At 42.4% G+C, this 25,827-nt stretch overlaps 1 protein-coding gene across 2 annotated transcripts in view; it reads left to right on the top strand.

Moving 5' to 3' along the window:
• Positions 1–25,827, top strand: part of GAREM1 (GRB2 associated regulator of MAPK1 subtype 1) — a 234,782-nt gene that overhangs the window by 75,764 nt on the left and 133,191 nt on the right. For both annotated transcript variants that reach the window (XM_040264800.1, XM_040264798.1), the window contains exon 2: positions 4,843–4,983. In XM_040264800.1, the coding sequence (XP_040120734.1) occupies positions 4,843–4,983 (141 nt within the window). The remainder of the gene's footprint in view (positions 1–4,842; positions 4,984–25,827) is intronic.

Here is a 25,827-nt window from a genome sequence, read left to right as displayed (position 1 = left end):
TCTTTTCCTGATATTTGCCCAGGGATGGGATTGCTGGATCATATGGTAACTGTTTTTGGTTCTTTAAGGAACCTCTTTACTGTTCTCCATCTTGCCTGTAACAATTTACTTTCCTACCGACAGTTTAGGGGGGTTCCCTTTTCTCCACACCCTCTCTAGCATTTATTGTTTGTAGACTTTTTGATGATGGTTATTCTATTGGTGTGAAGTGAGTAATACTTCATTGTTGTTTTGATTTGTATTTCTCTAATAATTAGTGAAATAGCTTAACTGGAATTCCACCACCTCCACTAGCTTTGTTCGTAGTGATGCTTTCTAAGGCCCCACTTGCCTTCACATTCCAGGATGTCTGGCTCTAGGTGAGTGATCACACCATCGTGATTATCTAGGTCGTGAAGCTCTTTTTTGTACAGTTCTTCTCTGTATTCTTGCCACCCCTTCTTAATATCTTCTGCTTCTATTAGGTCCATACCATTTCTGTCCTTTATCAAGCCCATCTTTGCATGAAATGTTCCTTTGGTGTCTCTCATTTCCTTGAAGAGATCTCTAGTCTTTCCCATTCTGTTGTTTTCCTCTATTTCTTTGCATTGATCACTGAGGAAGGCTTTCTTATCTCTCCTTGCTATTCTTTGGAACTCTGCATTCAGATGCTTATATCTTTCCTTTTCTCCTCTGCTTTTCACTTCTCTTCTGTTCACAGCTATTTGTAAGGCCTCCTCAGACAGCCGTTTTGCTTTTTTGCATTTTTTTTCCATGGGGATGGTCTTGATCCCTGTCTCCTGTACAATGTCACGAACCTCTGTCCATAGTTCATCAGGCACTCTATGTATCAGATCTAGGCCTTTAAATCTATTTCTCACTTCCACTGTATAATCATAAGGGATTTGATTTAGGTCATACCTGAATGGTCTAGTGGTTTTCCCTACTTTCTTCAATTTACGTCTGAATTTGGCAATAAGGAGTTCATGATCTGAGCCACAGTCAGCTCCTGGTCTTGTTTTTGCTGACTGTATAGAGCTTCTCCATCTTTGGCTGCAAAGAATATAGTCAGTCTGATTTTGGTGTTGATCATCTGGTGATGTCCATGTGTAGAGTCTTCTCTTGTGTTGTTGGAAGAGGGTGTTTGCTATGACCAGTGCATTCTCTTGGCAGAACTCTATTAGCCTTTGCCCTGCTTCATTCTGTATTCCAAGGCCAAATTTGCCTGTTACTCCAGATATCTCTTGACTTCCCACTTTTGCATTCCAGTCCCCTATAAAGAAAAGGACATCTTTTTTGGGTGTCATTTCTAAAAGGTCTTGTAGGTCTTCATAGAACCATTTAACTTCAGCTTCTTCAGTGTTCCTGGTTGGGGCATAGGCTTGGATTACCGTGATATTGAATGGTTTGCCTTGGAAATGAACAGAGATCAGTCTGTCGTTTTTGAGATTGCATCCAAGTACTGCATTTCAGGCTCTTTTGTTGACTATGATGGCTACTCCATTTCTTCTAAGGGATTCTTGCCCATAGTAGTAGATATAATGGTCATCTGAGTTAAATTCACCCATTCCAGTCAATTTTAGTTCACTGATTCCTAGAATGTTAATGTTCACTCTTGCCATCTCCTGTTTGACCACTTCCAATTTGCCTTGATTCATGGACCAAACATTCCAGGTTCCTATGCAATATTGCTCTTTACAGCATCGGACCTTGCTTCTATCACCAGTCACATCCACAACTGAGTATTGTTTTTGCTTTGGCTCCATCCCTTCATTCTTTCTGGGGTTATTTCTCCACTGATCTCCAGTAGCATATTGGGCACCTACCAACCTGGGGAGTTCTCCTTGCAGTATCCTGTCGTTTTGCCTTTTCATACTGTTTATGGGGTTCTCAAGGCAAGAATACTGAAGTGGTTTGCCATTCCCTTCTCCAGTGGATGTGAACCGTGAACTTCCAGATGTTCAAGCTGGTTTTAGAAAAGGCAGAGGAACCAGAGATCAAATTGCCAACATCTGCTGGATCATGGAAACAGCAAGAGAGTTCCAGAAAAACATCTATTTCTGCTTTATTCACTATGCCAAAGCCTTTGACTGTGTGGATCATAATAAACTGGAAAATTCTGAAAGAGATGGGAATACCAGACCACCTAACCTGCCTCTTGAGAAACCTATATGCAGGTCAGGAAGCAGCAGTTAGAACTGGACGTGGAACAACAGACTGGTTCCAAAAGGAAAAGGAGTACGTCAAGGCTGTATATTGTCACCCTGCTTATTTAACTTCTATGCAGACTACATCATGAGAAACGCTGGGCTGGAAGAAGCACAAGCTGAAATCAAGATTGCTGGGAGAAATATCAATATCCTCAGATATGCATATGACACCACCCTTATGGCAGAAAGTGAAGAGGAACTCAAAAGCCTCTTGATGAAAGTGAAAGTGGAGAGTGAAAAAGTTGGCCTAAAGCTCAACATTCAGCAAACAAAGATCATGGCATGTGGTCCCATCACTTCATGAGAAATAGATATGGAAACAGTGTCAGACTTTATTTTTTGGGGCTCCCAAATCACTGCAGATGGTGATTGCAGCCATGAAATTAAAAGACACTCCTTGGAAGGAAAGTTATGACCAACCTAGATAGCATATTGAAAAGCAGAAACATTACTTTGCCAACAAAGGTCCTTCTAGTCAAGGCTATGGTTTTTCCATTGGTCATGTATGGATGTGAGAGTTGGACTGTGAAGAAAGCTGAGCACTGCGGAATTAATGCTTTTGAACTGTGGACTCTTGAGAGTCCCTTGGACTGCAAGGAGATTTAACCAGTCCATTCTAAAGGAGATCAGTCCTGGAAGGACTGATGCTAACGCTGAAACTCCAATACTTTGGCCACCTCATGTGAAGAGTTGACTCATTGGAAAAGACCCTGATGCTGGGAGGGATTGGGAGCAGGAGAAGGGGATGACAGAGGATGAGATGGCTGGATGGCATCACCAACTCGATGGACATGAGTTTGAGTAAACTCCGGGAGTTGGTGATGGACATGGAGGCCTGGTGTGCTGTGATTCATGGGATCGCAAAGAGTCAGCCACGAGTGAGCGACTGAACTGAATAATTAGTGATGTTGAGCATTCTTTCTTGTGTCTGTTGTCCATCTGTATGTCTTCTTTGGAGAAATGTCTATTTTGATCTGCCCATTTTTTAATTGGGTTGTTTTTCTGATATGGAACTAAGTGAGCTGTTTGTATATTTTGTAAGTTAATCCCTTGTCAGTCACATTGTGAATATTTTCTCTCATTCTGTAAGTTGTCTTTTCATTTTCTTTCTGGCTTCCTTTGCTGTGTAAAAGTTCTTAAGGTTGATTGGGTTCCATCTGTTTATTTTTGCTTTTATTTCCATTAGTCTAGGAAGGAGATCCAAAAAAATACTGGTCTAACTTATATCAAAAAGGATTCTGCCAATGTTTTCTTTTCCTCTAAGAGTTTGAGAGTTACATCGTCTTACAATTAGGTCTCTAATCCATTTTGAGTTCATTTTTGTATATGATGTTGAAGAATGTTTTAATTTTATTCCTTTACATAGAACTGGCCAGTTTTCCCAGAAACACTTGCTATAGAGACTGTGTTTTCTCTATTTTGTATTCTTGCCTCCTTTGTTGTAGATTAATTAACCATAAGTGTGTGGGTTTATTTCTAGGCTTTCTGTTCTGTTCCATTGATTTATGTGTCTGTTTTTGTACCAGTACAGTACTAAAACATGTAAAATTTGAAAGGAGATTATAAGCATTTAATCTCAAGTACTGTTTCAACAGAGAGAGATAAATTTAGAGATAATTTTTTTATTTTTGGTAGTTATATGGTAGTGATTAAGAACATAAGCTTTGGGCAAATTCCCTGGCAATCCAGTGGTTGGGACTTTATGCTTTCACGCACAAAGGCCTGGGTTCCACTCCTGTTTTAGGGACCTAGGGTCCCACGAGCCATGGTGTAGCCAAGAAAAAAAAAAAGAGCATAAGCTTTGGAATCTGACCTAGGCTTGAATCTGCAGCTTTCTGCTCATTAAATCTGTGTGCTTAGACTATACATTTGTTTTTGTTTATTTATGTATTTATCACGTCTGAGCTGGGTCTTCATTACTGTGTGGGCTTTCCTCTAGTTGCAGAGAGCTGGGGCTCCTCTCTAGTTGCGGTGTGCAGGCTTCTCACTGCGGTGGCTTCTGTTGTGTGGAGCATGGGGTCCAGACCAGGTGGACTTCAGTAGTTGCAGCACGAAGGTGCAGTTGTTGTGGCTCCCCAGGCTCTAGAGACCAGGCTCAGTAGTTGTGGCTCATGGGCTCAGTTGCTCTGAGGCATGTGGGATCTTCCCAGGTCAGGGACTGAACCCATGTCTTCCATGCAATGGCAGGTGGATTCTTTACCACTGAGCCACTAGGGAAACCCCTATACTTAACATTTTGAACCTTCATTTTTCTTGTCTGTAAAGAAGGAACAATACCTACCTCATAATGTTATTCTATTACATTGAAATAATATGTATAAAACATTTAATTAGATGTGCTCAGTATATTGTTGGTATTGAGTATATGTTTATTTTATTATACTATTGTTGAAATACCGCTAAGATAGAATGAGGTATTTGAAAATCTCTTTGCAGATAAATGGGAAGAATTTTTATGGAATCCTGTGTATAGTTGTCAACTTGGCATGGGATGCCTTTTTTAAAATTGCTGATTCAAAAGTGGACTTTATCTCATCTTGGGATGAACTATCAACTTCTCCTTTAGTGAACTTATAACTAATGAAATTGTGTTGCAGAGAATGGAATGAGCAGATGCTAATTCTAAGTTTCTTATATAAAATTTGTTTTCCAGGAGAATGCATAGAAGGGCTGCGGGAAAATGACTACCTTCTGATTCACTCGTGCCGTCAGTGGACCACCATCACTGCCCATAGCTTGGAGGAGGGGCACTATGTCATTGGGCCAAAGATAGAGATTCCGGTACATTATGCAGGTAAAGCTCCTCTCAAGGGACAGGGCCAAGGAAGGGTACTTGAATATGCTAATTTTCTCCTCTACGGTGAGAAAATAGAGTTATCTATAAACTAGAGGATATAAAGACTTGGACAAAGAAGAACAAAACACTTTGGTAACCAGATTCATTTTTGTCATAGGAATTTCTAATTAATGCATGTAGTTAAGCATGAATTCTTTTTTTTTTTTTTTAATGATCTTGTGCATTTTTTAAACTTTTTATTTTGTACTGGAGTATAGCCAATTAACAATGTTGTGAAAGTTTCAGGTGGACTGCACAGGGACTCTGCCATACATGTACATGTGTGCGTTCTCCCCCAGACTCCCCTCCTCTCCAGGCGGCCACATAACATTGAGCAGAGTTCCCTGTTAAGCACAATTCTTCTTAGATATTCATAAAATAAAAATGTTACAAAGATCTTCTTTGGAAAGGCAGTCCATATGTGTAGGCAGCCTCTGAGCACAAGGATCTCTGAATTAACCTGAGCACAATTTGTGAATGACTTTGATTTCATGGTTTTACAAGATAACCATTGCATAAACAAGCATTATGTTCTGGTTTTAAAAGTATTGAAAAGTCACATCCTGCACATGTCCTTCTGTAAAGGAGCATTTAGAACAGACAGCAGAGGTGACCTCACTGCTTTAGTTGAATCAAGATAACAGCTACTTTCCTGCCTCACTGGGAATTCCGTTCAGTGGGAATTCCATTCACTGTAACATGTTACTTTGCATATTTAACTAATTTTTAACTAGTTTAGTTAATGTATTTGTTAACTAATTTTACTATTATTTAACTAATTCCTTTCCATGTCATTTAATCTTTATTAAGGGCTTTCTAAGTACTAGCACTGTTCTAGGAATTGAGGATCCATCTAGTAGCTTGAATCCATTTTCAATAGTGGCAGTTTATACATGCAGTTTTTAAAAAGCATTTTATATATATATAAATATATATGTGAATATATATATATATTCATTAGGTGAAGGCTCTTTTTCTTTTTCTCTGCTGTCATTAATGTTTCAAAAGTCTGTAGCAGGATGCCCTAGACCTCTGTCATGCTTTTGAGCGAAACCTCTGCATTGCCCAGAGAGTTGTCTCTCTGGAACAGGGGCTTCACTGTATTCCCACTGCCTAGAACAGCAGTAATTGGTATGTGTTCAGTAAATATTTATGGGATGTAAGAATGGTTTGGTCCCCCTCTTATTTCTAGGAGTCTTCATTGCTGAATATGACCTAGGAGTCACTAAACTTCTCAAAATCCTTATTACAGAAAAAATTTTAAGAAAAGATTTCTGTTGCCTGAAACCCTGTCCTAGAATTCTCTTTCCCAGCCGTAGGAGTAGCCTTCATAGAAAAAGGAGGAACATTTAGCTACAGAAAGTGTTAAGAGTGAGATTGGGAGCCAGGCAGAAGGACAGAGAATGAGAGAAAGCCTCCACCTGCCTGGCCTCTCCTGCCAGTGGTCACACGACAGGTGAGTTCCATGCTTGTTTTAGCCGAGCCAAAATGATGGTTCCTGTAGTTCGTGGAAAACCAAGAAGGAAGATGTAAGGTTGTGATTCAGATGAATAAATTTACCTAATCAGTTGTGTTCTTTTAGTAGACTGGCTTTTAGTCTTTCCCCCAAACCCTTGTGAATAGCTCTGTGACAGTGCTTGTCCCAAACGAATGTTGTCATTTGATCAAATGTGCAGATTTCTTTAGAGACCCCATACGCCACCAGTCTCTCTAACTTACTGCTCAGAGCTCTCATGCTCTGATTCTAGTCCACTTCTCCAGACTTAGCTTTTCCACTCTGAAGAGCGGGCCTTCCCCTCTGGCTAGATTAGTCACTTTCCTGTGTCCGGGACATTCTGAGTGCTTTTCCGTGTAACCATTCCCTGGCCGGAGTTGCCTTCCTCAGCCGTGCTTCCATAGAGCCTGTCATTGCATCAGGAGGCTGCTGGCTCCCCCGACTTGTCCCCATGTTGTCTCCTGATGTGCTTCCCTTGTATCACGCGCATTTGGCACATGTCCTCAGGTTTCACCGCATTACCTTTTCCTTGTGCTTAGTCACTCAGTCATGTCCACTCTTTGTGACCCCATGGACTGCAGCCCACTTGGCTTCTCTGTCCATCAGATTCTCCAGGCAAGAATATGGGTGTGGGTTGCCATTTCCTCCTCCAGGGGATCTTCCTGACCCAGGAATCGAACCCATGTCTCCTGTGTCTCCTGCTTTGCAAGCGGATTCTTTACCTGCTGAGCCATTGCCTGCACCCATACTTGCTAGTTGGACTGTACACTCCTTAACAAGTGAGACTAATTCAAAAAGCCTTTGTGAGTCCTTTGGATCTGTACACAAAAGATACAGTTCTTTATGGCTGTGGATGTTCCATCCAGGGATCTCAAACTTGGCTACATATCTGGGAATCACCTGGGAAGCTTTAAAAATGACTGATGCCCAGTTCCCACATCCAAGATTCTGATTTAATTGGCTTTGAGTGTGGGCTGAGCATCAGGGTTTTAATAGCTCCTCTTGTTATTCAGCCAAGGTTAGAAATCCTTTGTTCTGGAGTGGGCATTCACTGTGTCAGATGATGAGATTTCCCCAAACACCTGCAAATACTTGCAAAGGTTTTGTTGTTCTATATATATATATATATATATATATATTTAACATTCATCTTCCATTGGGATAAAAGATGGTATGTCAACAGCTTACTCTTTATCTGCAATAAAAGTGATAGTCCACTTAATTGGGAACCCCAGGCAGTATACTGCAAATGATACTTTTTCATTTTTAAAGTAAAGTTGAGGTGCCCAGGCTAAAAGGAAACAGCACTAAGATTGCACCACTTTACATGAAAAGAAAGAAAACATATTAAAGGAAGAAAAATTTGAAATGGGACTGTCTTAGTTCAAGTTGCTGTAACAAAATTCCATAGACTGGATGGATTGTAAACAAAAGAAATTTATTTCTTGAGAAGTCCAAGATCAAAGTGCCAGCAGGTCTGATGTCTGGTGAGAGCCCACTTTCTGGTTCTCGGATGGTTATTTTCTTGCTGGGTCCTGATATGGTAGAGAGAGAGAGAGAAAAAAAAAAGAGACATCGAGAGTGAGAGAGGACAATCAGCTTTCCCAAGTCTATTCTTAGAAGGGCACTAATCTCATTCATAAAGGCTCCACCCTCAGGACTAATTGCCCTCCAAGGAACCCACCTCCAAATTCCATCACATTGGGGATTTAGCCTTCAGCATCTGACTTTGGGAGGATGTAAACATTCAGTCCATAGCAAGGAACCAGTGTTTTATGAGACTTGATAAAATCATTTCAAAGAACATCCTCAGGTATATTTTATTTCAAAGGATTTATGACCAAGTCCAGCCTTTGGAAGAAAGAGAGCATCAAATTAATAGTGGAGGCTAAAAATACCATTTATGTCTCTGGTTTACTAGTGTTCTAATTTTAGTTATTAGAAGAAACACTTATTCATGCATATTTCACTAATTTGTTATAACTTCATTTACATTGAGAGTCATCACTCATTCTTTGAGAAAAATTAATTAATAAATACATTTGATGTAGGAATAAAATCTACCAGCTTTGTAATCAGCCTAGTTGGGTTGCTGATTGTGCCACTTACTATGTGTATTTGGACAAGTTACTCCACCTCTCTGGATCTAAATTTCCTCATCTATAAAGTGGAGACAATGAGTGCCTTTCTCTTTGGGTGGTTGTGAAAATTAAAAGAGGTGATGCCTGTGAAGCACCTTTCTGAGTGCTTGTTTGTATAGTCACTCAGTTGAGTCTGACTCTTTGCAACCCCATGGCCTGTAGCCCTCCAGGCTCCCTAGTCCATAGGATTCTCCCAGGCAAGAATACTGGAGTGGGTTGCCGTTTCCTTCTTCAGGGGGTCTTCCCAACTCAGTAATCATACCCCAGTCTCCTGCATTGCAGGCAGATTCTTTACCACTGAGTGAAGTGGGAAATGCTTACTATTAATACTTACCAAGTGCTCCATGGTGTTAATGGTGGTGATTATCGTAACGATTGCAGCACAGTGTTTCTGAAGATTTAACTCTTTTGTTTTGAAGTACAGATTACAAGTTGAATTACTTTTCTGCTCATTAAAGCAGACTGACACCCCTCAAAGTTGTTTTGGCTACTGTTTTGTTGTTGTTTTAAACTTATTTTGAGGCTGCAATAGCATGATAGATTCCTTTATATTATTTACCCATTTTTGACCATCATTTTGCCATGTTTGTTGTATTCTTTTCCTCCATCTCTTTCTCTACATGCGTGCACACTACCCACACACGCACACACCCATATTATTTATTTATCCCACATCTTTGGAGCAGACTACACACATCCCCCTCGTACTTCGTTAGGTGGTTCCTAAAAGCAAGGATATCCTCGTATGTAGCCACAGTACTGTCAGCAAATGCAGGACGTTTAATACTGTGATTTAATCTGCAGCGCATGTTCCGGTTTTGTCATTTGTCCCAATAATATTTTTTTCCTTCCAGGGCAGCCTCTAGTCTGAGACCACTTACTGTTTTTTTCCTATCGTGTCCCTTTAGTCTCCTTTAATCTGGGACCGTTCCTCAGCCTTTCTCATGTTCCTTGACAATCTAGAAGCATGTGGGCAAGTTGCTTTTTAGAATAACCCTCACTTTGGGTTCCACAGGCTCTTCATGATTAGATTGAAATTATGCACTTTGGGCTGATTGTGTCCTCCTGGGTGAAATCACATCTGGAGACACGGGTGTCCCTCTGTCCCTTATTGGTGACCTTGATTGTGATCACTCTGTTAAGACATCTGATTTCTCTGCTGTATAATTAGCATGTGCTTTGTGTTACTGGGACGTTTGAAAGAAGGTTCTTTGAGATTCTGTGGGTATCCTGTTCCTTCTCTAACTCCCTACCCTCTTTTATTGAGCAGCTGTTGATGATACCTGTCTGATTCAATTGGTACTTTGAAGGTGGTAAAATAGTGCATTTCTGACTTAACTCCATCATTCCTTCTTCCGTGTGTTGTCATTCTACTGTAAGGAAGAGCTGTTCCTCTCTCCCACTGTGCCCTTACTTACCTGTTACTAGCAGCATGGAGTTACAGATTCTTACTTCATGCAGGGGGTCAAAATATCTCCCTGTCCTTGTTTATTTTGATGCTCGACTTGCCCATATGTTGCCATTTGGGTACAAGCTGGCCCATCCATCTTTATGACTTGCCCGCTTTGTCCTTATATTCTGGCATAGGTGGCAGCTGTTTTTCTCCTTCTCAGTGTACCATTTCCATCAGGGCCCCTGCACTGTCCTGTCCCAGGCAACACCCCTTACTTTGTGGTCTCTCTAAATGGTGTCCCTTGGAGTTGTGCAGTACACAGCCTAGGCAGCCATACACAGCTCTATTCACATATATTCCAAAAAATAGCAAAACTCAGCATTTCTAGAAAAATCACAATCCCTAGTGCCTTTCCCATATTTTTAATCAGATTTTCATGAAATTCTTCATGTGAAAAGAAATACTGTCATAAAATTTTCAGAGAAGAGAAATATGACTTGAAGTTCTTATCAGAATTACACTCTCACGTGGTGGTGATAAGAATCACCTTACTCTGAATTCTGAAATTATTAGATGTGCTTTGAGAAAAAAAAAAAAAAAAGACATCCCTCTTTCTGACAAAGTACATTTTTTATTTGGAATAAAAAGAATTTTCTTGGTTTAACAAACAGTTGATTCCGAGAGAGAAAATGTGTTTAGTCAGCATCATGTATTTTGCTAAAGCAGAGAAACCACTCAAGAAAAATTGGCATAGGGTTTAGAAATGTGATGGCCACTTTCACACACGTTTTAGTCAAGAGGCATCACAGATCAATTTTATCCAAGCTCTAACTCCTTGTTGCTACTGAAAGGGCAAAGATTTCCTAAGGAATGTACAACGGGGAATTTGGAATTTTTCTGCATCCTCAGACCATCTAAACTCCTGCCTGGCCTACTCCAATGCTAACTCACCCTGAACATCTCTATCCTCCCCAGTTTATCTTGACTTGTTAAACAACAACAACAAAACAAAACAAAATTCTTTTTAAAAGTTAGAAAAAGGAACCTAGTGCAACTTAATTATAGCCAATAGTTTGTAAAGATGAATGATCTCCCTTTAACAGTTCAAATTTGTCTTCGTCAAATTCCTTTTGTCTCTACAGTTCAGAGCGATCGGTCAAGCTCACTCAGCATTGCTTACACTAAAGCAAGTGTCTCGGGTTTAGGCTGAACCTTCCTAGGGTGTTAACCCTGATTTGGTATTCACAATTTGACATTTTGTCCGTTAAAACTAATGTAAACTTCAGACTCCACAAAAAGCTGGATATGCTGTTGCCTCTGGAATTTGCCCTTTTAAGCTCCAAGTTTCCAACTTATAAAATGGAAATTTTCCTTAGAAAATATCGTGAACATTCTCTGAGCTCTAATTTGCGTTATTGGCTCAACAGCTTCCCTACCTCAAGATGAGTACTAAATAATGTTACCTCCTCATGCTCACCTCTCTCCTGAAAACTAACCAGTAGGGGCTGTCCAGGGACAGAGCTCTGAGAAGTCAGATGAATCAGAATGTTAGGTGTCTGTGTACCCATGGCCCACCACTTGGGGAAGTAGTGGGATTCTGCCTGGGTTTATGAAAATGCACATCATTTGGTGGCATGCTTGGTGTCTTCACCAAACTGCTACTTGAGCATAAGCCTCTGAGATAAACCCCAGCCACATTTGGCTTCTATTTTTAAATTCTCAGCCTTCTGCAAATCCAGTGACTCTTTAATAAGCTAAAATAATCTCAGTACTTCCCTCCTCCAGTCAATCCTAAAGGAAATCAGCCCTGAATATTTGCTGCTGAAGCTGAAACTCCAGTACTTGGCTATCTAATACAAAGCGCCAGCTCATTGGAAAAGACCCTGATCCTGGGAAAGATTGAAGGCAGGAGGAGAAGGGGGTGACAGAGGATGAGATGGTTAGATGGCATCACCGACTCCATGGACATGAATTTGAGTAAACTGCAGGAGATAGTAAAGGGCCGGGTAGCCTGGCATGCTGCAGTTCAGGGGGTCGCAAAGAGTCAGACACAGCTTAGCGACTGAACATCAACAACAGCTTCCCTCCTAGCTACAATATGTACACAAATAAGTAACAGTGGAACCCAAGGTTAGTTAGAATTGCTTATGAAATCTGCAAGGCCCTTAGCAAGCACCTGCATTTATATCAGCAGTACCTGTTTTTAAAAATGTAGGATGTGCGGTGTCTGTCTCTCAGGCAAAATTATAGTAATGTGATATCTAACATAACCTTGAATTGTAATCACTGAACAAAAGAAAATGTTGAAACAAGCTAATTTTATTCTCCTGGGTTGTGAGTTTAATTAGTGTGAATCATCCATTTATAAAAGTAACTACTTGTTTAGAGCAGTATGTGTACTTTCTCTGTTACATGGTGTAAAACTTATGTGATAAAATGGAAAGTAACCAGTCTGTCTTTTAAAAAGTCCTCAGTACAAAAATTGGGCTTCCCAGGTGCATCAGTGGTAAAGAATCCACCTGCCAGTGCAGGAGACTTGGGTTCAATCTCTTAGTCAGAAGATTCCCTGGAGAAGGAAACGGCAATCTTGCTTGGGAAGTCCCATGGACAGAGAAGCCTGGTGGGCTATACTCCAATGGTTTGCAAAAAAAAAAAAAAAAGAGTCAAAGATGACTTAATGACTAAATAATAACAGTACATGGCAAGCAATATTATCCTAACCAGTTTTGCCAGTACCAGTAATAAATATTAGCTAAGAAATAACCCTTTTTCGTAATTGAATCTTTAGGTCACAGTTAACAATAACTTAATTTCATTTAGTGCTTGCTCTTCTCTTGTTGCTTCCCTGGTGGCTCAGACAGTAAAGAATCTGCCTCCAATGGAAAAGACCTGGGTTTGATCACTGGGTTGGGAAGATCCCCTGGAGGAGGGCGTGATAACCCACTCCAATATTCTTGCCTGGAGAATCCTCATAGACAAAGGAGCCTGGCGGGCTTCAGGCCACGGGGTCACAAAGAGTCGAACACAACTGAGCAACTAAGCACATATTCTCTCGTTGGGCTTCCCTGGTGGCTCAGCGGTAAAGAATCTGCCTACAGTGCAGGAGACACAGGAGATGGGGGTTCTGTCCCTGGGTTGGGAAGGTCCCCTGGAGGAGGGCAACGGCAACCCGCTCCAGTATTCTTACACTGAAAATCCCGTGGACAGAGGAGCCTGGTGAGTTGTGGCCGATGCGGTCACAAAGAGTCAGACACGACTGAAGCAACTAATCACACACACACATTACATTCTTTGCTTGTATGTCTTCATGTAACTTTCACAACAAACCCACGAGACAGGTTCTATTTTCTGTATTTGTGCACCAATGAGAACTGAAGTTTAAAGACGTTAAGGATCTTGTAATATTACCCAGCTAATGGGTGTGATTGGAACTCAGGACTTACAGCTCCACAACCTGGGTCCCCCACCGCAGTTCCTCTTGAATGTGCTAGAAGGCACTTCCACACGGAGGTCATCCTGACCATCACAGAGAAGAGAGATCTGTTAGAATTTGCTGGTAAATTTAGTAAAGCTTCTGCTTTTCTATCCTTTCACCCAGCTCCCCACGTGTGTTCTGACTCTAGGGGAAAACTAAGGAAACATATATTCATCTTGACCTTTTCTAGATTTATAAGTCATCTGCATGCAGGTGACGTTCTCATCTCTCAAGTAAATTACAGAAAGTGGCAAAGACAGAAGAGCTGCGTGGAGAGCCCTGGGTTGGGGAGGGGATGGAGGGAACCTGGGGGGCTTCCTACCCAAGTCTGGAGGCCCAGGGAGAGGGTCTTTTAAGTGTGACTGAGGACATTGGTGGTCTTCTAATGGACATTCTCAGTGAATAAATGGGAGAAAAATGAGACTTCACAAGGGGGTTAAAAATGAGTGGAAGGTGAGACAGCAGGCATGGATAACTGTTTGTCACAGTATGTTAAAAAAAAAAAAAAGCTAAGGGAGAGGACATAGGAGTGAAAGCCTTCTAATCTTTTTTTTTTTTTTTTTAACCATAACAGAGTTGGAGGCATCTTTCTTGGTTTGAGGATTACTCAAGAGAGGATAAAGGGGGAAGCTAATTAATATAATAGCCCAGTGTCTAGGAAGTTGTCTCTGCCAATGTTTCCACTTCTTCATGATGTAGTTGGTGTAGCTACTGTAACATAATGTTTGTGGTCAGAGGACGGGAGGACGGATGAATTGTTTCTTTCACACTTGGGTGTCGCCCAGATGTTTTAACTCAAAACAAAGAACTTAATGTAAGCATCAACCTTTGATAGAAGAATGACTTGAGGATTGTTGTCAGTCTTTGGTATAGCTTTCTAGTTTTACTTCTAAATACTTAAGAATAATAACCCAAGTAAACTAGAATGTGAATGGTTTTCATCCTGAGATGACATTTGGGAATTATCTTGATTTTGTGTTAGGTGTGATTCTAGTGTTACAGTTTTGAAGGAAAACATCCTTATTTGTTAGAGACACACTGAATTATTTAGGGGACGGGAATACGATTTTCATGTTAATATACTTCAAAATCAAACGTCAACAGAGATGAATATTGGGCAGGCTGTTAAAGTTGTTTAGGTAAAGGGTAGATGGTATTCATTTTTTGTATGTTTCAAAATTTTTTATAATAAAAAGGGGGAAAGGACTCCCTGACAACAACCAGCAGCAAAGTGAATTTTTGTGTCCAACTCTTCAGTGGTATTCTTAACAAAACCATTCCTACCTCAGTCCTTGAACCCTACTTACAGTCTTAAGTAATTTCTGGAGGGGTGAAAGTTCACCTTTCCCTGGGTTGTTCTGTTCCAGGGTCAAGTGTAGAAACAGCCCAGCGCGAGGTGAACCAGAGAGAAATGATTCTCTTTTCACCACGTGGTGGAACCATCCCCAGCCTCCTTTGGGGGCTTGATTGCTCCCAGTCCATCAGCTCCTAGGGCTTGACCGAGTTGGTGGTGGTAATTTAAGTATAGAGGAGAGGGGGTGGGTGAGTGTGTGTGTGTGTGAGTGAGATTTGAGAAGAAAGGAAATTCTTTTGCATTAGTTTCTCCTTAAAATCAGAGCTCTATGGGAGAAATGGAAAGGGGGCATATGAGTAAATACAGGGCAGAGTCATTGTCACAGTATGTGGCTTTTCTTGATCTATAAACATCGGTAAAAAACTTTCATAAAATATTTGAGAATCCCTCGATTGCTGTTTTCACTTTTCAGCCTGTTTACTCTCAGAATCCTTGAAAATCACATACTGAATCTACACACAGAAAATCTAGGCTCTGAAATGTAAAACAAACAGAGTATGCAAACAGGGATGGTGTTTAGAGTTCAAAACTCCAGGTTGCTGTTTTCTCTTTTTTCTTCCCCCCGCCCCCCCCCAGCTTATATGTCAGTCCCGAATGGAAAATTAGTACTTGAAAGAAGATCACTCCAGCTCGAGTCTGGTTTAACCTATGAGATGATGTGATTAACATCAGGTGGAAAGTTTGAACAAGTTGCCTGTAACCACGCTGTTAATGGGGTGTTTATAACATGGGTGGGGATGGGTTCGTCTCACTTCGTAATTTGATTTCCATGTTGGATTTGTACCTCCGAGAGGTGATGTGACCTTTTCAAAGGTTCCCTTTCAGCTTTTAAGAATTGCTTTGAGGTTTTTTTGTTGTTGTTGTTTTTTTTCTTTGTGGAAAACAGGCTTCATATGTTCCAAAACTGATGCAGTGCTGGTAAAGCTTCATGAAGTCACTTTGCTCCGCACCCCACTCCAGTACTCTTGCCTGGAAAATCCATGGATGGAGGAGCCTGGTGGGCTGCAGTCCACGGGGTCGCTAAGAGTCGGACACGACTGAGCGACTTCACTTTTGCTTTTCACTTTCATGCATTGGAGAAGGAAATGGCAACCCACTCCAGTGTTCTTACCTGGAGAATCCCAGGGACGGGGGAGCCTGGTGGGCTGCCGACTATGGGGTCGCACAGAGTCGGACACAACTGAAGCGACTTAGCAGCAGCAGCAGCACTTACCTTTATGACTCACCCTCCAGGACAGTTGTGTGCTGGCCTTCTGTTAAAGCTCTTACCCAACTGGGGAGTTATCAGGTGTGCTATCCACAGTAGAACGACAGACCACGTGTACCGTGTGAGCCTTTCTGACATTCAGGGCAAGAAGGAGATGATTCAGACACTCACATGTGCTTTTTTCCCAGAAGGTGTACCTCAGCAAGGCCTCCAACCTGTTAGGACTGGTTTACAGAACATCATGGGGTTTTGTCCCTAAGAGTGAGTCAAGCCAATGAATGAGTGTGAGACAAACAAGAAACACAGAGCTCTTATCTTCTACACGTGAAAAATTGTGGTAGGTAAATGAGATGCCATGGGCACATCAGTGTTTGAAATATTCCATGTCTCCCCTCATGTCTTTTGCATCCCGTGAGCTTAATACTCAGTGGCCATTGCATCTTTCTGTACAGTCCTTCACAGCATTTTCATCACCTCGGCATTCTTTATTTTTCTTTTTAAATTTTATTTTGTCTGTGCGGCGCACTTTGTTGCAGTGTGCAGGCTCAGTAGTTGCAAGGCTCGGGCTTAGTTGCTTTGCAGTGTGCAGGGTCTTAGTTATCTGACCAGGGATCAAACCTGCGTTCCCCACATTGAAAGGTTGATTCGTAACCACTGGACCACAGGGAAATCCGTCAGCTTTCTTACTTGTAGTAGTGAGGCCAGTCGCCCAGAGAGGGAAATTTTAGTCCCTTGTCTACCTCATGCGTTTTTCTCTTTGTTCCTCAAAGTAATTGTGTGCCAAGTCTTGGTTTGTTTTTTTGTTGCTGTTGTTGTTGGCTTTTTTGGGTTTGTTTGTTTGTTTGTTTGTTTTGCTGTGCTGGGTCTTCATTACAGCACACTGGACTTCTTTAGTGGTGGCATGTGGACCTACTTGTGGCATGAGAGATCTAGTTACCTGACCAGGGATCGAACCCAGGGCCCCCTGCGTTAGGGGCTCAGAGTCTTAGCCACTGGACCACCAGGGAAGTCCCCTGGCCAAGTCTTGTGGACACCACCTCCACAGCCCTTGCCGAAGCTGCTCCCCTTTTCCAGCCTGCTCTCATTGGGTCTCTGAAGACCCTAATGCCTCCTCCCTGCCCCCATCAGTCAGATTATTCTTTCTCAACTACTGCTGTTATTTCACCACTGACCAGGTAAGTACAGACTCTCTTCTAATCAGGACCAGAATAGACTCAACTGAGAGCGCTGGTCTCTGATCCACACCTTGCCAGGCACCAGCCACAGCGGCCTGTTTGTTGTTCCCCAAATGGGCTGCACCCGCCTGCCGCACTCCGTGCTGACCCTAGTCCTTGGATGGCTCACACTTCAGCCACCCCCAGCTCGCGAGCATCTCCCTCGCACACCACCTCCCTCAAGAAGCTTTTCCCAGTTTTCCACACCATGTATACAGATCAGGTCCTTCCTGTGTGGAATCCTGTAGTGATTTGTGTCCAAGAGCATTTATTTCATGATCTTATTCTCCCCGCTTCTAAAGGCTCCTTGAGGACAGTTCTGTCCCTCATAGAACCTGGCACAGGCTTGAATGGTTTAAGGGCTCACTAAATATTTTTGACCGCGTGGAACTTGAGTCATCTTTAAAGAATGAACTTTCCTTTTTTTTTTTTCCCTTTCCAGTCGGTTTACAAAGATGCCTGAGATGCCCAGAGAACAGTCTGATTTACTTTCCCCTTGAAGCAGGCAGGTGTGGCTCTGAGCCCTTCTGTGACAGTGAGAGGGATGATTGTGATGCTCTTGATGGAGGCGCCAACTGTTGAATAAGGAGAGAGCAGTTCTGGTGAGGATGAGAGGCGAGGCCCTCCGGTGACCGTTCCGGGAGAGGAGTCTTGACCGAGTGCCAGCTTGAGCAGAGCTGTGGGTTATGGACAGTGGTAAAGATAACTCAAGTGCTTTGTGTGTGAGAAGAGTGTTTAGAAAGGAAGGTTAGAAAGTCAGCTTGGAACAGATTTGAAGAGATTTGAGTTCTAGGATGAATAACAGGAACAGTAGTCTTTGTGCCTTGGGGGCAACAGCCCTCATAGTCTGTCTTTCGGAGGCCACCTCCTCCTTCGCTGATTCAGAATGTATGCTGAGAAGTAAGAGAAAGAGAATAGAAAGTTGTTTGAATAGCCTGATGAAAAGATAATGAAGACCTGACCTAGGCTGGAGGAAGTACTGATGAGGTAAAAGTTGATATCGAGATGCAGGGGACAAGGAAAAAGAAAGATAATTCTTCTGAGTGGTTTTTATTTTTATTTTTTTTGGTCCAGTTTTTAAGAAAGCAGATTTTTGTTTTCAACCTCCCAGGCATAGGCCTTTCTCATGCATGCTTTTTCCTAATGGCTTTCATTTGTTTCTACCATTTTCTTTTTTGCTAAAAACACTCTTGCCTCTTAAAATGTTGTCAACAAAATAAATTTCAGGTTCTTCCTAAAAATAAATAGAGCAGGAAAGTAAAGATTTAGATTTCTTTTGAAATGCTTTTATGATCTTTTGGGGACACTAGGGCCTTCTAGTAGAAGTTTCCCATCACCTCAGGTACAGGAGGTGCTAGTGGTAAAGAACCTGTCTGCCAGTGCAGGAGACGTAAGAGACGTGGGTTCTTTCCCTGGGTTGGAAAGATCTCCCAGAGGAGGGCATGGCAACCCACTCCAGTATCCTTGCCTGGAGCATCCCGTGGACAGAGGAGCCTATCGGGCTACAGTCCATGGGGTCGCAAAGAGTCGGACATGACTGAGATGACATAGCACACACACACTTAGACTTCTAGATTGACAAGAATGTGCTCATCCTTTTCGTTTTTGAGCCTGCCAGGTAATCAGGGATAGGAGTTCCACTGAAAATCGTGTTTGATACAAGGCATCAGATGAAAGGAGGGAAAAAAATTATATACAAAAATCTAAAGGTCTAAAAGATGGATACCACAAAGATTTAATAGTTCGGCTTATATCTGCCAGTTACTTATTTCCTCCATGCAGCAGGAATTCTTCGTTCTGTGTGTCATAATCTAGGAACCTGAGTTGAGTGAAATAGTCTGGTCGTATGTTTCCAGTGCTATGATAAAGACCTTCCTCTGTGAAAGGGAGTATGTGTTTCATAGGTTGATTTGTTAAGATCAAAACGTTTGCTATGGAATCTGTTATAATTCTTAATAACTGTTACTTCCTTTATTTAAGAAAAAGAGTGTTTGTTTTCCTTCTTTACTTTAACATAGACCCAAGGTGCTCACGGAGAAGGCAATGGCAACCCACTCTGTACTCTGGCCTGGAAAATCCCATGGACGGAGGAGCCTGGTGGGCTGCAGTCCACGGGGTCACTAGGAGTCAGACACGACTGAGCAATTCACTTTCACTTTTCACTTTCATGCATTGGAGAACGAAATGGCAACCCACTCCAGTGTTCTTGCCTGGAGAATCTCAGGGATAGGGGAGCATCGTGGGCTGCTGTCTATAGGGTTGCACAGAGTCGGACACGACTGAAGCAACTTAGCAGCAGCAGCAGCAGCAGCAAGGTGCTCAACCAAGTTTGAGCAAGCAAGTTGCTCAACCAAGTTGCGAACTTCTACCCACCTCCCCTTCCCCAGGACATGTGGCAATACTGTGAGACACTTTTGGCTGTTGCAACAAGGGGAGGGGGACCTACTGTGACCTGGTGAGTAGAAACCAAGGATGCTGCTGATCATCCTGTAAGGCCCTGGAGGGCCTCCACTACAGAGACTCCAGTGGTGCTGAGATGGAGAAAATCAGATAGCAATAATCATGTTGTTATTCAGTTCAGTTCAGTTGCTCAGTGGTGTCTGACTCTCTGCTACCTCATGGACTGCAGCACGCCAGGCTTCCCTGTCCATCACCAACTCCCGGAGTTTACTGTGACTCATGTCCATTGAGTCAGTGATGCCATCCAACCATCTCATCCTCTGTCATCCCCTTCTCTTCCTGCCTTCAATCTTTCCCAACATCAGGGTCTTTTCAAATGAGTCAGTTCTTCGCATCAGGTGCCCAAAGTATTAGAGCTTCAGCATCAGTCCTTCAATGAATATTCAGGACTGATTTCCCTTAGGATTGACTAGTTAGATCTCCTTGCTATCCAAGGGACTCTCAAGAGTCTTCTCCAGCACCATAGTTCAAAAGCATCAATTTTTCGGTGCTTAGCTTTCAGCATAAAATAGAGAATTTTTCAGCATAAAATGAGAACTTTTGATAATACAGCATAAAATAAAACTGATATAATATTATTTCATAACATTATATAATATATATAACTGTAATATAATAATAACATTATTATATCAGTTTTATTTTGTTTTGACAAAAATTCTGATTTTGCACAGCAGCTGCCAGGCAGACATGTCTTAGGAAAAAAATGTCAGGGTTGATTTGTAAAACATAAGAAGTCATTGCCCAGACTGAAAAAAAAGCATATGAAGCATTTTTTTTGCTGTTCTCAAATTTCTGAATGGACATTGCATTCTGCACACACTCCCTGCTCCTGGCAGCAGCCACGGGTGTCATGGCAGAAAAATTCAGGGCACAGTGAAGGTGCAGACCCCTTTCAATACAAAGATTTGTTTAGCCTCCAGGACTACCCTGGCCCCTTCCTTCTCCCTTTTTATTAAAAAAGAAAAAGGTATATGTGTAAATGCCTGGAGTACACAAATTTTAAGAGAACTAAAACGACATTGTAAAACCTGATCTCTCTACTTCAGACTGCAGTATGTATGTATGTAATATATGGTTCTTCAGATGTTGTTGAAATTAAGAATTTTGTATGTTTTATCTGGGGAAGGGTCCAGATCAGCCCTGCCTCCATAGAAGTGTAGCATCATTTCACTATTGACCATCATTTCTGTATTGTTATAGCTTCTTTCTCATTTTAACAAAGTTCAGGCAGCTGCATAGGGAATCCAAGTCTAGGGGCCGAAGCTGCGCTGAAGCAGTGCTGTTGCAGGCCTGGGGATCTTTCCAGACCCTGACTGAATAACTGGAAACACCTCCTGGACTCTGGGCAGTGGGTGCAGAGGGTGGACGGACAAGTGGAGTGGAAGCAGTGTGTGTGTGTGGCAGGGGGGGCGGTTCTTTATCACACAGACCTGTGATCTCATTTCATGGTAGAAACGGGCCCCTTCCCAGATGAAAAAACCAGGGCTCTGGGATCCTGGCCAAGGTCCTGCTGTCAGGAGGTGGAGACTGAAACCCAGAGCCGTCCAGCCATGAAGCCTGCCCACTACTGCCCACTCCTGCCCTCTTCCGGGGGCCAGATCACAGACTTCCGACAGGCCTTCTGGGTTTGGGTTGCACCCTGTCAGCATAAGCTCACCTCCATGATATTTTTTATCTGTGTTTCAGAGAGAACCCTTTGGTAGCAGGTGGACAGCCCTCGGTGACTAGCAAATTGCATAAGTAAGGTGGAACAGCCAGTATTACAGCCCACTGTTCCCAGGGCTGCTCCCCAGCCTATCCCGGCAGGTGGGTGGGTCTTGAAGAGACGGATACTATCTCAGGAATGAGACAGTGCTCTGACTGGCTATAATTATCCTCTCTGTTTTTCCATCTTCATCTACCTGGAGTCCTCTCGTCAGCCAGGACACACAAGTACTGTCCTTCTGCTCGTCCAGCAGGAAAAGCTCACAACTTTGAGGGTGTATTTTTCTTCCTCCCTCCCATGGGAGCGCCGTGCAGAAAGGCCTCCTGTGTGTTCCCAGGGTATAGAAGGGCTGGGGGGAAAATCACGAACCCTCTGTCCAGATAAACAGGGCAGACAGCTAGGGAAATGTCAAGTATGAAGGCACTGAAACTGAACCAGAGAATTCCTGGCAAACATAACTTCGCCTCAACCCCGCTCTGCTCCCAAACCCACACACGTACACACCGTGTTTCATGGCACGTGTGTCTTTTCTGTGAGGTAGTGGAAGGACTGTCAGGGGATGCACTTTGCCTGTTGCAGGAACCATTAAGAAGCTGGTCTCTCTTTGATGCTGTGATTCTGGGGCGTTCCTGTGTGGCAGCTGCCGAGCGTGCTGCTGTGTAAAGCGGTGACGTCACTAGTGCCGCTGGTCATCCCCGTCTGCTGTCTTCGTGCTTGAGCAGCCAGGCGCTCCAGACCTTGAATGACATTGAAGTGGCAGGGGCCTCCTTGGGGCAGCTCTGCGATTGCTGGCGGGCTCCAGATCATGGCCTCCTCCTGTCTTATGGCAAAACCCAACGACAGCAGTGCAGTCTGGAAGACGATGAGGGTTCCTACTTTGATCTCTGCTCTTCTGTGGCTGTCTAAGTCCATTCAGGTCCCTCTAACAAAATAATCACATACCAGGTGGCTTAGGAACAGCAGAAATTTACTTCTCACAGCTGTGGAGGCAGAGAAGTCCAAGGACATTGTGCCCATGTGGTCGGGATCTGGGAAAGGCCCTCTTCTGAACTGCAGATGGCTGACTTCTTGCTGTGTTCTCTCTTGGTGGAGGGGGCTGGAGAGCTCTGTGGGGTCTCTCTTATGAGAGCACTGATCTCATTCATGACAGCCCCCTCTCCTGACCTGAACATCTCCCACGAGTCCCGCCTCCTAGTACCATCACATGAGCTTAGGATTTCAGTGTATAAATGGGAGTGGGGAGGACATATTCAGTCCATAGCAGTGGCTTAACTGCTTGAATTTTACTCCCCAACTAGAGTATGTAGTCTACCAAACTGATAGTGTAGGGAGGAAGTTCATTGATCTGTTGCAACTTCTTAGGGGCTTTGTGATCATTTCTATATGTTGTCTAACTTTGCTGTGCCTCAGTTTCATCAGTTATAAAATAGGGGAAATAATAACCTATATATACTTGTTTTGAAACTTCCCAGGTGGGTCAGTTATAAAGAATCCACCTGCAATGCAGAAGACTCAGGTTCGATCCCTGGGTCGGGAAGATCCCCCGGAGAAGGAAATGGCAACCCACTCCAGTATTCTTGCCTGGGAAATCCCTTGGACAGGATATCTGGTGAGCTCTGGTCCATGGGGTCGCAAAGAGTCAGACACAACTTAGTGACTAAACAACAACAATATTTGTTTTTCAGCTGAAATGAGCTTATAACTGATGCTTAGAAGAGCACCTGTCATATGCTGGGCATATGTGTTCTGCACAGCTGTTACTGTGTAGTTGATGTAGTAAGACAGAAAGGAAATGAGATTTCCAACATTGGAAAGGAGGAGAAAAACATATGATTGTCTCATTAGAAAATCCCAGTAAATCAACTGAAGCAAAGATTATAGATAACCTTAGAATTTAGTGGTCACATACAAGTTTAGGTTATAAAATCAATAATGCTCTCTAATACACTAGAAATCACCAAGTGGAAAATGTAATTTTTACACTGCATCCACAACACATTCTCATTTCCCTTGAAGGACCTTTCTCTTGATCTCAATGAAGATAGTTAAGCTTTGAGATGTCAACACATCTGTTACCCTAGGAGACAGGTGTTTCTTTGTTGGCATATGAAAACATGTTAAATCTTACATATAGATTTGTTTTAACATTTAATATGTGCCTCCTACCTTTACATGGAGGATCTTATTTACAGATTTCTTCCAAAAATCTATTTTGAGATATCCTGATGAGTTCATACCATACTTTTAATTCAGTCATTTGTCTGAACATGGGGATGTGTGTTGAGACAGTTTTCTTAAGATTATGGTCCAGATTTTTTTTAAACTAAGTGCATGCAAACTCTCTGTTAGAAATTAACCGTCCTGGCAACCTGAGTGTAGCTACGGTAGCGATTGTGGTAGTTCTTGCTCTGAGATGGCCATAAGTCTCGACAAAATCTATGGATAACTTTACAGACAAAGTAGATGTAAATTGGTTTGCAAAACTGAAAAAGACGTGTACTCCAGTGTTCACTGCAGCACTATTTACAATAGCTACAACATGGAAGCAACCTAGATATCCATCGACAGATGAATGGATAGAGAAGCTGTGGTACATATATACTATGGAATGTTCAGTTCAGTTCAGTCGCTCAGTCGTGTCCGACTCTTTGCGACCCGGGGACTGCAGCACTCCAGGCTTTCCTGTCCATCACCAACTCCCGGAGTTTACTCAAACTCATGTCCATTGAGTCGCTGATGCCATCCAACCATCTCATCCTCTGTCGTCCCCTTCTTCTCTTGCCCTCAATCTTTCCCAGCATCAGGGTCTTTTCAAATGAGTCAGTTCTTCCCACTAGGTGGCCAAAGTATTGGAGTTTCAGCTTCAACATCAGTCCTTCCAAAGAACTAATTTCCTTTAGAATGGACTAATTGGATCTCCTTACTGGCCAAGAGTCTTCTCCAACACCACAGTTCGAAAGCATCAATTCTTCAAAGCTTAGCTTTCTTTATAGTGCACCTCTCACATTCATACATGATTACTGGAAAAATCATAGCTTTGACTAGACGGACCTTTGTTGGCAAAGTAATGTTTCTGCTTTTGAATATGCTGTATAGGTTGGTCATAACTTTTCTTCCAAGGAGCAAGTGTCTTTTAATTTCATGGCTGCAGTCACCATCTGCAGTAATTTTGGAGGCCCCCCAAAATAAAGTCTGACACTGTTTCCAGTGTTTCCCCATCTATTTGCCATGAAGTGAAGGGACCAGATGTGATGATCTTCGTTTTCTGTATGTTGAGTTTTAAGCCAACTTTTTCTCTCTCCTCTTTCACCCTCATCAAGGGGCTCTTTAGTTAGTTCCTCTTTACTTTCTGCCATAAGGGTGGTGTCATCTGCATATCTGAGGTTGACTGATATTTCTCCCGGCAATCTTGATTTCAGCTTGTGCTTCTTCCAGCCCAGCGTTTCTCATGATGTACTCTGCATATAAGTTAAATAAGCAGGATGACAATATACAGCCTTGACATACTCCTTTCCCTATTTGGAACCAGTCTGTTGTTCTGTATCCGGTTCTAACTGTTGCTTCCTGACCTGCATACAGATTTCTCAAGAGGCTGGTCAGGTGGTCTGGTATTCCCATCTCTTTAAGAGTTTTCCAGAGTTTGTTGTGATCCACACAGTCAAAGGCTTTGGCATAGTCAATAAAGCAGAAATAGATGTTTTTCTGGAATCCTCTTGCTTTTTCGATGATCCAGTGGATGTTGGCAATTTGATCTCTGGTTCCTCTGCCTTTTCTAAATCCATGAATATCTGGAAGTTCACGGTTCACATACTGTTAAATATTACTCAGCCATGAAAAGGAACACATTTGAGTCAGTTCTAATGAAGTGGATGAGTGAAGTCAGTCAGAAAGAGAAATATAAACATTGTATTCTGACGCATATATATGGCACCGATGAGTTTATTTTCAGGGCAGCAATGGAGAAACCGACACAGAGGACAAATGTATGGACATGGGAGGAACGGAGGAGGGAGAGGGTGGGATGTATGGAAAGAGTAACGTGGAAGTTTTACAGTACCATATGTGAAATAGATAGCCAATGGGAATTTTCTGTATGACTCAGGAAACTCAAACAGGAGCTCTGGGACCATCTGGAAGGGTGGGATGGAGAGGGAGATGGGAGGGAGGTTCGGGAGAGGGGGGACATGGGTGTACCTATGCTGATTCTTGTTGATGTTTGACAGAAAACAAAATTCTGTAAAGAAATTATCCTTCAATTAAAAAAATTTTTTTATATTTTAATAAAAATAAAAGATTTTTAGGCTTCATTTTTTTTTAAAGTAGATATAAGTTGGTTTGAAGAGCCAGACCAGGTA

The sequence above is a fragment of the Oryx dammah genome, unplaced genomic scaffold (assembly GCF_014754425.2).
Source record: "Oryx dammah isolate SB20612 unplaced genomic scaffold, SCBI_Odam_1.1 HiC_scaffold_22, whole genome shotgun sequence".
Taxonomy (NCBI): Eukaryota; Metazoa; Chordata; class Mammalia; order Artiodactyla; family Bovidae; genus Oryx; species Oryx dammah.
The sequence above is the reverse complement of the archived record's forward strand: the minus strand, read 5'-3'. Positions and strand labels throughout refer to the sequence as shown.